The 15,229-nt window shown below is 44.4% G+C and overlaps 1 protein-coding gene across 1 annotated transcript; it reads left to right on the top strand.

The window, feature by feature from the left end:
- The first annotated feature begins 694 nt into the window (after positions 1-694).
- On the top strand, positions 695-11,239 carry LOC148213953 (vomeronasal type-2 receptor 26-like). The gene is made up of 5 exons (XM_088129502.1): positions 695-856; positions 3,412-4,230; positions 6,263-6,490; positions 7,556-7,682; positions 10,341-11,239. The coding sequence occupies exons 1-5, from the start codon at positions 695-697 to the stop codon at positions 11,237-11,239; spliced, it is 2,235 nt and encodes a 744-aa protein (XP_087985628.1).
- Positions 11,240-15,229: the final 3,990 nt, after the last annotated feature.

Genomic DNA, 15,229 nt, shown 5'->3' with positions numbered 1-15,229 from the left:
GTATTTGAGATCTCTCTGCATTGTTTCTCTATCTTCTTATTTCCTGGAGGTGACAAATCTTTTGATGGGGGTACAATAAGTTCCCGCTTTCTCCAACTCGTCAGTTTGCCCCACAGCTTCACTGGTAATTATCAGGAGATCACTTGCCTGCTGTTAAGCGGGCTCAATTATCTCCATTTCACCCTCAACCATGTTTCCCCCCAATCCAACCATGTAAACAGAAACTCAGCTCATTATGGTCATGGTAGTAGTTTGAGATAGGAACTCTCTTCTCCGTTTAGCTTTCCACAAAATGTCTAGGTAGTGCTTGGAGACATTCATGTTGGAAAGGGCTAAACATTGGAAGGGCTGAAGGCAGAGGGAATTGCAAGACGAGGATATGAGGGAGGGATTGATGGGTTGAGAAGAAGGGGGAGTTAGAGAAAGTCGGACGGAAGTGAGGAGATCCTAAGAAAAGAGAGAAATGAGAACGTTCAAGAGCAAAATGGCTGATTCAGAGCATTCTATTCCCTGAAGCTGAGTAGAGGATGATGGTGTGATCCCATTTCTTTCTTTTCTTTGCAGGGGAGAAAGCGAAGAAATCTGGCATCTCCTCTCCTTCTTGTTCACCATCCAGGAGATCAATCAGAATCCCAGTCTCTTACCCAATATCACTTTGGGCTACAACATCCATGATATCTGCTACAGTGAAGAAATGATTTCTGAAGCCTTGCTAGACTTGCTGTCTATTACACAAGCCAACATTCCAAATTATATGTGTGGAGGATGGATGAACCTGCTGGCAGTTCTTGATGGGACCGATTCTGACATCTCCATCCAGATCTCCACCTTCTTAGGCATCTACAAAATCCCACAGGTAAAGCTGGAAAAGTGGGTAAACTATCAATTTCTCCCTTGGAACTAAACCTAAAAACTCAATGTGTACCCAACACCATAAGATGTGCAGTTAGAAAGCAACAAGGATCTCTGGTATACTATTCTGCACTAAAGAAATGGGTTCACTTGTAGCTTTTGACAATCCTTTTATATATATAATACATAAGCAGGAAGTTGATCCTATGTAGTCAAGCGTCAATTTGTTCTTCAGAAAAATGAGCCACTCTATGTTGTCCATGTTTTGACCTATTTTATTTTGCTCTTTCTATTTTTTATGCTTTTAGAAAATAATAAGAAAAATATTCTTTAAAAATGAAGTGAGGGCATGCTGGGAGGGTTAGGGTTAAGGATAGAGAATCGTGTTTTTAAAGCCAGCTATAGCCATATCTAGCAATAGAAGAAAATGTATGTAGCTCAGGGTTGAACTGTGGAGTCCTTGGGGTGCTCTGAGCTTGGTTCTTTTCTTGCAGATGTTTTGTTACCCGGCCCGGTCACATCTTCCGTGGGGTTTCCTCTCTGTTTATACTTGCCCTATCAGTGTCGGTAGGGGTGTTGTTCTCTCCTTGGTAGTTCCTTGATTAGGTATTGTTTACTGCTTGATTGTTTGTCTGGTGTTAATCCTGGTGTTAATCTCTGCTTATCTGGGTGTTGATTGCTGGTGAGGATGTGTTCAGGTCTATTTTTTTTCATTTTTGTTGTCTCTTTTGAATAGTGTGTAGATGTTGTTTATCTCTATGTGCCTGTTGATGGCTGATTTGTCTGAATACCAAGCTTCCGGGAATTCCCTGGAATTCTGAGACGTTTCTGATGTATGTCAGTGTCATAGACCCAGAATCATGGATCTCATCAACCCCTGCCTCACTACCTATTTTCAGTTTGATAGAAAATATACCAACAAATCAGAGGTTCACCCACGGGAGCACCACTCTCAGGACTCATAGCAGAGATTGTAATGCAGCGTCTAGAAACTATACCACTTCCATGCATACAACCAAACATATGGATCCAGTATGTAGATGACACCTTTCTCATAATAAAAAGGAACAACTAGAGAAGACACATGAAACTATCAACAACGTCTTCAAAGGAATAAAATTCACTTGACAGGGAGAAAACAACAATACACTACCCTTCCTGGATATCCACATCAGCAGAGGAAATGATGGCAAATTAGAAACACAAGTCTACCGGAAAAGAACCCACGCTAATCAAGTACTCCACTACCAAAGTAACAACCCAACCTCCCACAAGACGAGCTGGGTAAGAACGTTATTCAAATGAGCGCAAACACACTCCACCAATTCAGAACAGCAGAAAAGGAAACAGACCAGCTATATGACATCTTTCAACAAAATGGATATCCACGCAACTTTATCAAAAAGTGCCTGACCTCTCAACCTACTATAACACAACCAACACAAGCTCTGAAAAGGATTACAATGCCATACATCAGAAACATCTCAGAAACAACCAAGAGACCATTACAACCAGAGGGCATCTCTGTAGCACATAAACCAACGAAAGGTCTTCAAAGCATCTTAAGCAAACCACAACACCCAGCAGTCCAAGAAGAAAAAACAGGAGTCATCTACAACATACAGTGTAAGGATTGTAACAACCACTATGTAGGACAGACGGGCAGAAGGCTGGCAGAGCGCTTCCATGAACACCAACTAGCAGTCAGAAGACATGATGTAAATTCCTTAATCTCACAACTCATGGACAGATTCAACCATAGTTTCAATGGGAAACTGTCTGCATCTTAGACCAAGCTAAATCCAAAAATGCGAGGGAATTCCTGGAAGCTTGGTATTCAGACAAGGCAGCCATCAACAGGCACATAGAGATAAACAGCATCTACGTACTATTCAAAAGAGACAACAAAAAGGAAACAAAAAGACCAGAACACCTCCTCACCAGCAGTCAACACCCAGAGAAGCAGAGGGATGAACACCAGACAAACAATCAAGCAGTTAAGTGTACTCTAATCAAGGAACTACCAAGGAGAAAACAGCTCACCCACCAACACAGACAGGGCAAGCTACTGTATAAAACGGAGAGCAAACCCCATCCCATTCCAGCACTGAAGATGTTACCTAGCCGGGTAACGAAACATCATCAAGAAAACAACCAGGCTCAGAGAACCCCAAGGACTCTACATCTCCCTTTCTTCTCACCTACCTTTAATAGTTTTTTTTCATTCCTTTAATCTCTTTCTTCCCATTCCTGTGCCGTGTAACGATGCTTACCCTGAAAAGGAAGAACATAATGGACATGTCGATCCAACAGATGTCTCCCATATGAACTGGCAGCATTTTCCATCTCCTGGAAGTTGGACATATATATTTTGTCTCACGGTCATAGCTACGTTTTTGGGATCCGGATATCTGACAGAAATTTCCAGTACATTCAGCGCCCAACCATTAATGATTTACTTCATCATTTGTAGAAGTTATGTTCCCAGAGTGTATTTAGAGGTTTAAGGTGAATCATCAGTTCTTAAAGGACTTAACCAATTCCTTCTTTTCATTCCAGATATCTTATGCTTTTGTTTCTCAACTTTTGAGCAATAAAGCTCTGTTCCCGTTTTTCTACCAGATGATGCCTGAAGAAGGAACTCAGTATTTGGGAATGGCCAAACTCCTCCTTTATTTCAGGTGGACGTCCATCGGCCTCATTGCTCCAGACTCAGAGAGGGGAGAGAACTTCATTAGAACATTGATGCCACTCCTGGCAATAAATGGCATTTGCGTTCTTTTCTCACTAGTTGTCTCAGGGTTGAATAGACATGAAGTGTCTATCCCTCCTGATTTCTTCCTCAAATGGAAACAAATCAATGTATTTATTTCCTCTGTGGAGACAAATTCTGACTTCTTTAGAATGGCTCTTATAGAGGAAGTAATTGAAGATGAAATCAAACCTAAACAAGGGAAAATCTGGGTCATTACCACAATGAGGGACATCACCTTTGACTTGATGCGTGATCTTCTGTCTTTCCAGCACACCTATGGCTTTTTTTCCTTCTACCTCCAGACCAAAAAAAGGACAAGATATGATGATATGGTCCTCCTCTACTCTTCTATCACGCAGTTTGCCTATCAAGCATTTCAGTGTTCGTATTCAAAGCATGCCTTGTCCGTGAATGCCTGGATAAGATGCAGGGAGAGGGAGAACCGGAGGACTTTGGCCCAGGAGCAGGTGGAAAGGACACTTTCTCTCGACAGCTACCGCACCTACAATGCCATCTGGGCTGTGGCCCGTGCCTTGAATGCTGCCTACTCCTCCAGATCCAAGAGGAGGTGGAGGAGGAAGAGTGGGGAGAAGCTGGGGGTTCAGAGGCTGCACCCTTGGCAGGTATCTCCTTTTCCATCTCTGACTTCTCTGTCTAACACAACCATCACTTTGTAAACAGCTGTAGAGAGCGAGAAGGTGAAATGTTGTGGTGTTTTTCTGCACAGAAAAACCAGGGTACCAGAGAAGAACACAGAGGTTCTTCTGTGCTCATAGGTTAGTCTTCACTGGGTTTCTCTGAGCCTTCTGGCTTCCTTACAAAATAGCTGGTTGGCGCCTTCTGTGCCATGTCCCTCGTGTTGCCCAGTTCCACCTGTCCCCTCTGATGGTGTGGCTCTACAAAATAAAGGAGGCATTCGGATGATTGATATGCTCATCTGAATACAGTTTTCCCATTGGAGAAGTGACATTGTTTGGAACACATGGTGTATTTTTAAAGTTCAGTGGATTTCATTAAAAGAGACAGTGCAAACAGCATTCCCAATTCCCCCCCCCCCCGTTTTCAAACTACTGATGAAAGACAGCAAAACCAGTTTTGTTTCTTCAGCCTGAAGCCTTGCAAGTCCGATATACAGCTACTAATCGCCCCACATTTCACTGTGAACTGTTTCTCCCTCCCCTTCTGATAAGACAGCCTTTCAGATGTAAAACTGAGATGATTTTTTCTGAGCTCCAATACGCATCCAGAAGTGTGCAAATTAGGGTTCAAGCTTAATGGATTTTTGCAAAGTTAAGGAGGGAGGCGGGATAATGAGTTTCTTTGTAAGTGCTGTGAAGAAGGGCAAAAGTCACTTCTTTAGCTAACTTTTTTCTTTCCCCCCCTTTTATTTAACTGCATTCTTTCCTGCACTTTTTCTTTTCTCTTTTTCTTTCTTTCTTTATATATGTCTGTATTTGTCTTTTAGCTATGTGAAAACTTTTAATAAAGCACAGGAATAAAAAATGGGTTCAAGCTTAACACATGCGTGCTCTATGCTCATTGTACCCCTCCTTCCTCTTCCTCATTCTAGAGTTAAGGAAGGGCTTATAGACATTCGTCTCTCTCTCTTACTCAGACAAATTGGGAGCTGGCCTGGTGATTTGTTAAGAAGTAAAGGCTTTGATCTTTTCCCCTTCTCTCCTCTTCAGTCCCACTGAGGGTCCTCCGTAATCAGCTCCTATGATAGTCCCCTTCCTCGTGAGCACTCGTTCCCAAGATGGGGGCCTTGGACACTCTGTAGACTAAAAAGCCCTCAGCAGTGCAAACCCTGCTTAATCCATTGTCGGATTGTTAGCCACCTTTCCTCTGGATTGAAACCAACTCCATCTTCAACTGCCACTACGCTGTCGAAATCCACATTAGCCATTTCAGCTGACGGCCGACACCTCCATTTCCAACTTTCCCCTTCCCGGAGATTTCTTGGTTGTCCCCCAGTCCTGTTTTGCCACTCCGTCTCTGCCCCCCTCTTCTCCTCCTATGAGAAATACTTCCCATACAGAATCAAAACGAATATCTAGTCTCAGCTCCTTCACAGGAAAACTGATACCAACACTTTTGTTTACACGTAGGGATGGACATGTGAAAAGACCACAAGAACATAGTCTTGTGCTTCAAGCAAGGTCCTAGTGATTCAGCAGCTTTCATCAGGTTGCACAATGTTCATGAAAAAGTTGGGTGCACCCCTGGTTGGGCAGAGGAAAAGAAGGTGGTGGCAACACGTACACTTGAGGGCAGCCCTTGTGGGGTGAGGGGTTATCTAGGCTGATGTGATGGACTGGAATGGAGGAAGGGGGGGTGAAAACGGTGCTCTCGTCTCCAGAGCAACGCTCTGGAGATAAGCGGAGAAAGCTGGTGCATCCCTAAACATTCCAGAAGATAGTAGAGACTTGTGCCTGGGAACTGCTGGTCAGTCTGAGAAGATTTCTGTAAACAGGTACTGGCAAATAAACCTTGCTGATTGAACCTGCATGGTCTCCAGGGGTTCTTTGGGCTAGGCCTGACAGCTAGATCCCTCTTTGAGTCTAAGAGGCTCAATGCTGCAAATGAGCTGAGCTGAAGTGAAGAATGTTTATTGCCCCCGTCCTGAAGTGCACCTTCTAAAATTTGTCATTCTAGCTCCATCCTTTTCTGCAAAACTCCCAATTTTACAACAATTCCATGGATGGTGTATATTTGGATGAGAACGGAGCCCTGGCAGCTGACCTTGACATCGTCTACTGGGTGAAGTTTCCCAATAAATCTGTCAATCAAGTCACCTTTGGGAGTGTAGAAAAGCGGGGATCCCGGGAGCCCAAACTTATCATCAACGAGGATGCCATCGTGTGGCCAAAATGGCTTAACCAGGTGGGAACATCACTTCCACACAGACACAATCCATCATTGCCTGCACAATTCCCATCTTTGCAGGCACAGAGACATCCCAGCATCTGAATATTTTTTCTAAGACCTTCATTATTACCTTACCAACTGAGGCTTATTTCTTCACTGCTGGTTCCTTTAATTTAACAGTTAGAATCTACCCACCACTTTAATATCTTGATGGTCGTTCCTAAGGCTGGTTGTGGTACTGTTGCCATTAGTTTGGTCACCTTTAATGTTTGTCCTATTTTTTCACTGTTTTTTTTTTATTGAATTATTACAGACACATTGACTTGTTTTTGGTATTCTTTGGCTTTCTCAATTGTCCGGCATACATCAGCAATAATGTCTTGTGCTGCACAGCCTTCTCTGGAGGCAGCTGGCATATCTGACATCTCCCTTTCCATCTAGGGCCCCAATCAGCATTGGATGTCCTTACGCCTTAATTTGGTAAAGTGTGAAATTAAGCATATTGTGCAATAAGTTGGCACTGGCATGTAGACTGACCTCTTCCAAACGTGTGACCCCTGTGTTATTCCCTAGATTTGTTTAATGTTCATGTAGAACCTTTAGAGATTCTTCTTCAGATGTTTCTCCTAAGTTTTCCTCATTTGTTTTGTGCCTTCGAGTCAGTGTTGTCTCCTGGTGACTCCCTGGACAAGTCCCTGGAGGTATCCTGGCAAGATTTCCAGCAGTGGTTTGCCATTGCCTCCTTCCTAGGGCTGAGAGAGTGTGACTGGCCTGAGGTCACTCAGCTGGCTTTCTGCCTAAGGTGGGACGAGAACTCATTGTCTCCCAGTTTCTAGCCTGGTGCCTTACCCGCTATACCAAACTGGCTCTTGCCCTAAGATACTTATAGCTTGAAATTCAAACCAAGGGGAAACAGCTGATAATGGAGGGAGGAGATTAACGGGGAAGCCATCTGCAATTATTCCCATTGAAGAGGGTCAGTGTTGAATACAGATTTTGAATTAAACCAAGTTTAGTCTCCTTTCCTTAAATAATTGACCCCCGAGGCATGTTCATTAATATCCCTTTTTATATGTTTAGTCCATGCCGCCTTCCAGGTGTGTAGAAAGCTGTCAGCCTGGATTGGTCAAGCTGATTCAGGAAGGAGAGCCAGTTTGCTGCTACAAGTGTGTCCCTTGCGCAGATGGGACCATCTCCATTCAGGAAGGTGGGTACTCTAGAGGGGAAGTCAGTCAGTCCCATAACCCATCGGCCTCTGTGCATTCTCACATCTGTGCCCAAGTGATGGTTACATGAAAGTGTGGCCAAGGTGGCCCTAATAGGACATCATGAAAACATGGAGATGGAGCATGGAGATGAAGTCACTGTGGGAAGTCTTGTGCAAAGTTAAGAAAGAAAATAATAATCTGGTTCCCTTCTCAAGGGACCTAGCATTTGTGATTGATTGATTGATGATGATGATGATGATGATGATGATGATGATGATGATGATGATCAAGACAGTTTCACCTCCTAGCAACCACACAGAAAGGATTTCTCCATGACCCTCTCTCCCTAACCTGGTCTGTCAGGTCTTCCAACAGTGCACCCATCACCACTCTGAGTCCATCCCCCTTGCTCCTGTTCGTCCTCTTCTTCCCTTTCCTGCCATCTTTCCCAGCATAATGTGTCCAAAGTAGGGTAATCTGAGCCCAGTCATTTGTGTCTTGAGTGAGAGCTCTCGGTTATTTCTTTGAAGAGCCATTTGTCAGTTTTCCTGGCTGTCCATAGTGTTCTCAGGAGTCTTCTCCAGCACCAGCGTTCAAAAGAGTCAATACTCCTATCCATCTTCTTTACAGTCCAACTTTCACTTCCCTAGAGTGTCATAGGGAATACCATGGCTTGCACGATCCTGATCTTACTAGGTATAGACACCTCGCAGCATTTGAAACTCTTTCCCAAGGCCTCCATGGCTGCTCTACCAAGTGCTAGTCTGCAATGTATTTCTTGACTGCTTGTTCCTTTCCTGTTGATGGTGATCCTAAAAGGCAGGAGCTCTCCACCACTTTGATATCTACAATGCTAATTTTAAGGCTGGTTGTTCTACCTGTTGTCATTAGTTCGGTCTTCTCTATATTTAGTTTCAGTCCCATTTTTCTCCCTGTGCTCCTCGACCTTTACTATAAGAGCTCAAAACCACACTCATCTTTTTCCAATCCAGTTTCCCTTAATATATATTCAGCATACAGATTGAATAAAGAAGAGAGTTTGCAGCCTTATCAAACCCCTTTGCCAACCTGGAACCTGTCTGTTTCTCCATGTTCTGTCCGTACTGTGTCTTCCTGACCTGTATATAAGATTATCATGAGGACAATGAGATGTTCTGAGATTTCCATTTTTCTGAGCATATTCTAATCAATGAAGTGACTTCTTTTGCTATTCTTTGACTTTCTCAATTATCCAACATGCATCAGCAATGATGTCTCATGTTCCTTGGCCTTTTCTAAAGCCAGCTTAATCATTTGGCATCTCTTTTTCCATCTAGGGGTCTAATTGGCTAGCATGTGAAATTAAGGATATTGTATAATAGTTTACAGTCTCTGTTCAATCACTGTTGTTTGTGCTCTTGGAATCTAGCTTGACCTCTTCTCATCTGTTGGCAGCTGTGTTGTTCTGTAGCTTTGCTGGCATAGCTTGGCCAGAATCTTCTCTGATCCTTCTTCTGTTGGTTGCCATATTTCACTGGGTATTCCATCAAGTCAGCCTTCCAACTTGATAATTCTCCGACTGTTGATCTAACTTCATCTTCTAGTACTAGTGGTTCTTGTAAGTAAACAATATCTTCTAAGGATCCCCGTCCATCCCAATTTGCAGATGCCTAAGGTGTCAATTTGTAGTTGTTTGATTTCATCTTTCACTGTATTGAGCTTTCCCTTGTTCATGCTTCTTTCGTTCCATGTTCCCATTGTAATTCTGTCTTTGCAGCTTCACATTTTCTTTTCCTGCATGGCAACATCAGCAACTAGACATCCCAAAGGCTTTAATTCAGCCACATCATAAATACCATTAGTATTCGAAAAGATCCTCAGCTCTTCCTCAGCAGCGTGTCGAGTGCCATCTGACCTGCGGGGCCCATCATCCGGCACCCTATCGCAATTGTTTTGCATTTTCTATCCCTGTGATTTCTTTGGCAATAATACAGGAGTGGTTTACCAGTGCCTTCTCCTGTGTAGCATGAACTGATACCTTTGCCAGTGTCACTAAAGACAGCATCTGCCTCTGGCATCTTCCTATATCACTGCTGCCCAATAGAGGTCCCTGCTTGATTTAGCTGGGCATCAGGGATGACCTCCACGTCTTGGGTGACCCTGCGGGGAATACGTATTCTTGGCACCCGCTCCCGACATTCTTTGCTCATCCTTCAAAGCAAGACCCCGCCACCATGAGAAGGCACACCAGGACTGGGGAGGGGCTTGCAGTTGTACTTACCTATATCATTTATTTTGATATGCATGTATTCCCATGTCTTAATAATTTGTAAACGGATCATAACTCAAAGATACATTTAGCAAGTACTATATTTAGCAAGGCTACCCACAATTTACTACATCCTAAAATAATGGTTGCCTCTGATCAGAAATGTGGAAATCAACAGAAGTAAGAGAGGATTTTGTTCGGTTCTTGTCTCTACACTTCATTGTCCTCACAAATGTATCCTTTCCTCTTCCATATCTCATGTATAAGCCCTCATTCCCCAGATTCTGCCTGAAGGCATGTAAACTGCTGGGAGTCAGTTTAGATTCCAGTGGAAGACCATCATAATAAATGAAGGATGAATGAAGGTAAAATGGTGGAATCATTTAGGTCTTACTCTTGTTCTTTGCAGATGCAGACCAGTGCATCAGATGTCCAAATGACCATCATCCAAACAAAGTTCAGGATCGATGCATCCCAAAGATTACAGTATCCCTGTCTTTTAGAGAAAAGTTGGGCGTCATCCTGGTTTCCATTGCTTTATTCTTATCGCTAATCACTGGCTTCATCTTAGGAATCTTTCTGAAATATTTGGAGACCCCAATAGTCAAAGCCAATAACCGGGATCTTTCCTACATCATCCTCATTTCCCTCCTGCTTTCCTTCTTGTCCACCTTCCTCTTCATTGGGCGGCCAAGGATTGCTACTTGCCTCCTCCGACAAACAGCCTTCAGCATCATCTTCTCGGTGGCTGTGTCTTCTGTCTTGGCCAAAACGATCACGGTGGTGCTGGCTTTCGTGGCCACAAAGCCGGGGAAGAGGATGAGCAGATGGCTTGGGAAGAAGTTCGCCAACTCCATTGTCCTCTCTTGTTCTGCTGTCCAGATAATCATCTGCTCCATCTGGCTGGCTGTCTCTCCCCCTTTTCCTGACTCTGACATGCACTCCCAGCCTAGAGAGATCATCCTACAATGCAATGAAGGCTCTGTCGCCATGTTTTATGTTGCCCTCGGCTACATGGGCTTCCTGGCCACCGTCTGCTTCACAGTGGCTTTCCTGGCCAGGAATCTGCCTGCGGCCTTCAATGAAGCCAAGCTGATCACCTTCAGCATGCTGGTCTTCTGCAGCGTTTGGGTGTCCTTCCTGCCTACCTATCTGAGCACTAAGGGGAAGTCCATGGTGGCAGTGCAGGTCTTCTCCATCTTGGCCTCCAGCGCTGGACTCCTGGGATTGATCTTCATCCCCAAGTGCTACATTATCATCTTAAGACCTGATCTGAATACCAAGGAGCACCTAACAAGGAAAACATAAGGATGCCATCTGAATCTGAAATATTTCTGGAGTGGTCCATTTATTCTGAGAACGTGGTTCTCCTTGGGATGTGGCCTCTTAGATGCTCTTTCCTTTCCATCATAGTCTCATAGAATTGGAATGGACCTTAGAGGTGATCTAGTCCAGCCCCCTGTTCACTGCATGATCCACTACAGCGTGCCTGATCAATGGCCATCAAGCCACTCTTTGAAGAGCTCTAGAGAGGCTGAACTCTTTACTTCACGTTCTACTGGCTGATACCTGAGATAGCCATTGATTCCCTCCTAAGGTTTAGCCTGAACCTCCTTCTGTGTAATTTTAACCCACTGGTTCTGGTCCTGCCCTTTGGGGCAAGAGAGAAGAAGTCAATTCCTGTGTGTGGCAACCCTTCCAATCTTTGAAGCCTGCGATTACATCTCCCTTCAGCTGCCTTGTTGTGGTGAAAACAAACCACTTCCTTGAAACGTTCCTCTTGGGGGTTGGTTTTCAGGCCCCGCACCCTCTTGCTCGCCCTTCTCTGCACGTGGAGCCCTTGGGGATCTCTCAGCTTGGTGGTTTTCTTGCAGACGTTTCATTACCCACCTAGGTAACATCGTCAGTTCTCTGAACTTGCTCCAGTTTGTCACTGTCTTTTCTGTACTGCAGTTGCCTGGAGAGGGAAGGAGCATAACAAAGTTTGGGCACTGAGTTCTGCAGCTGTGTAGATAAGAATGAACGAGAGACGCCAGAGGGATAAAAATAAACCAGGCTTTTTTAGTAGATTTAATATACTCACAGGAGAAAGATCCTTTCCTTCTCTGCCATGATAGACACTGGAGGGAAATGTCGTGTGCCATGGCTTAGGTCTGTGTTCATAGGCTTTCTCGCAGGCATCAGACCAATCACTGAAGGAACTGTCAACAGTTCAATGAAGTACGAATGTCTCTTTCGAGAGGGGATCTCCGGGGCAAGGAGGGATGTGCGCTCGAAGGCACAGCAGGAGCAACCAGAATCCCAAAGGAAGGTTTGCGGAGCAGATTGGCTGGACAAGGACTGGACGACGCAGAGAAAGCGCTACGTTGGAAGGGGCAGCCCAGGCGTAACCGCAGGAAGGAGCGCGGCTGAGATGGTGACTTTCCAGAAAGGGTGCCAAAAAATGGGTTCTTTTTCCCATTTCCACTCCAACTCTCTTTTAGAAAAGGGTAGGTGCAAGAAAGGGCAAATGAAGCAAGAGAAGAAGATAATGTCACAAGCCTGAGTGATGAAGCTTAAGAAGCATTGGGAGGGGAGAAGTGAAGCAGCGGAAGAACTGCGAGAACTCTGTAAATAAATGTATGTTAGCTTGTTAAACTAAGACCCCTGTCGAGCAGAAAGGGCAGCAGGAGATGTTGATTTCCCAGCCCTGTAACAGTAAAGGTCACTTTTGTTGGATATCTGCAAGATCTACAGCTTTAATAGAGTTAACAAGAGATTGTCTTTTGGCTGTGAACATAATTGGATCAGGTGGCGAACTCTGTATAAGAGAAGTCTTCTTCTTCTTACTTGTTCTGCCTTTTTCTGCTTTTTCCTTTTAGGCTCACTGCTTATTCCCTGCTGTCTTGGTATATTTGTATTACATTATATTATTTGTTTGTTGTTGCTTTTATGTATTGTTGAAGATATATTTTATGCCTAATTTTTCCCTTTTGTGTATTTTGAAAGAGATATAAAGGTTGATATTTATATTCCTTGTCTTCTCTTAATCTTATTAGCCAACAACTTTAACTTGGGAGAGAAGATGGCGTGCATATCTGAGTTCATTCCAGTCCCTTTCCCACCCCCCGTCTCCCACCCAGAAGTTTTTCCTTCTGTTGAAACCACATCAAAATAGCTGCAACCTACGTCCGTTCTTTCTGCTGCTCATTTCTGTTCAGGGCTATCATACGCAGGAGAGGGAGTCATCGTTTCCACCAGCCTCCTCTTCCAGGAGTAAATAAATAAAGGAATAAATCGATACATGAAGCAATAAATAAATAAATAAATCAGGAAGGAGACAGACAGAGAGAACAGAAAGTCTACTAACTCTTCTGGGCTACAAAAGTTCATCATTGCACGTAAGGTTGATATCCGCAGTGAAACAACCAATCGGTTGTCAGGACTCTGGCTTTCGTGATTCTGTTACTCTCTCTAGCAGTATTTCTTAAAGTGTGGTCCGAGGATCCCTGGGGGTTCTCCGTGACCACCTCAGGGGTCCCACAAAGCAAAATTGTTTCCAGCTTAGGTTGAAAAATAATACAATATTAAAATCCCATCAAGCAATCATGAGAAGCAGCAGCGGAAATCAGTGTGTTAATTTTAATTCTGAAGACGGTCAATATCGATACACATAACCCGTACAAACGAAAGCTCTTTTGGGGTCCTCCATAATTTTTCAAAGTGAGAAGGGGTCCTGGGAAAAAGCGGTTAGGAAAGACTGCTCTCGAATAATTGAGTTCCAGTGGTTCCTGGGGTGTCTGTTTCCTGACCTGGCCTACCTCGCGGGGCTGACCTCAGCCCTCTCCCAAAGCATTCAGCGAATCTTTGCTCCTAACCCTTGATTCCTCCTCCTGTTGGATGCAGATCGGTCGTCTCCTCCTTTCACCCCCCCCCCAGCATTCCTTAGGATGTGGGCCGAATGACTTCAAATGTCCTGGTTTATTGGATTTATTCATTTATTCATTCTGTGCTTCATTTACTAGGTTGATAACTGTGTCCCTCCTGAGGCTCTGGGCGTCATGCAAAACCCAAAGAGGATGCAAGGAATGGAGAAGTAAAAGAAATAAATAAATAAACAATAACAAAGAGGCAAATTTGACTCTATTTTCCATTCTTCCAGATTTTAATCCTTCTGCCAAAGACCGTAAAAGCGGGGGCCATTCTTGCCTCAAGGGATACACTTTTGGAATGAGGCAAGAGCCACTGAGAACACCCACCCCCATGACCTCTCCCATCGAGCCCCTGATGGGCGGGGACCTTCAGCAGGAGCTGACCCACCTAAAGCTTTAGAGGTAACAGCCAGCACCTTGAATGCTCGGTCAGCCCCTCTTTCCAATTTCCTTTCCAAGTCCCTCCAACCTATTTCTCAAAGGCACACGTTGATTTTCCCTCTTTGAAAAGTTTTAGCCAAGTTTGCAGAGTGAATCCTCCCAGATGGAGGAGCCACAGCTAGACACTTTGGTCAACATGTTTCCCCTGGCCCTGCAGGCGGCCACAGGCAGAATTCAGCCAGTCCACAGGGCTGATGTTCTTCGCCTTATAATTAACCAAATCACAGGGGTTCATTTCTCTTCTTAAAAACAACCCCAGGGACCTCCCCAAAGGTTGCTGTCAGCAAGAGGATGTTTTCCATCCAAGGCTGCACAGATTAGCTCATAAATGCCTCCTGTCTACTGAGAGCTTCGACCAAGGTCCAGGTTAGGGGAGGAGGATGTAATGTTTTTCACCCCTCTCGCCTCTGGGAAAAGCATCAAAGACCCACACTTTCAAGAGCACTTGGAAAGCTTGTCATCATGTTCCTCATCAGCTGTGAAGAGGAGAAAATTGTTCGACACATCACAAAAATGCTGCTGTTTTTTTCCCTGCTTCTGCTGCTGCTTCCACAGAGAGCCGGTGGGATGCAGAAGGCCAAATGCTCCTTGACTCTGGACGGGGATGTGATAGAGCGGGTGCATCGTTTCAAGCCAGGAGACCATATCCTTGGTGGGGCTGTCTCTGCAAATATGGTTATCCGCCCATTTTACCATTTCGATGTGCCTCCCTCTGGAGAAGAATACATCTGGTGAGTCCTTATGACATGATGGAGTGGCTGCTTGTTCATTCGCTTCCAATTTCAGAAACATCAGCTATCCAGCTTCTACGGGGAACTCCCTTGCACTAATGGCTGCTTCTGAAATCTCTGTCTTATCTAGGGAATGCTTTCATGATCCATCAGGATTTAGAGTTTTTCCATGTAGGTGAACTGCAGCAGCGTTAGAGTTCTTCCAAAACTCTACA

The sequence above is a fragment of the Python bivittatus genome, unplaced genomic scaffold, assembly GCF_059951505.1.
Source record: "Python bivittatus isolate LINGU-HERP-01145 unplaced genomic scaffold, Pbiv_v1 ctg000810_np1212, whole genome shotgun sequence".
In the NCBI taxonomy this organism is placed as follows: Eukaryota; Metazoa; Chordata; class Lepidosauria; order Squamata; family Pythonidae; genus Python; species Python bivittatus.
The sequence above is the reverse complement of the archived record's forward strand: the minus strand, read 5'-3'. Positions and strand labels throughout refer to the sequence as shown.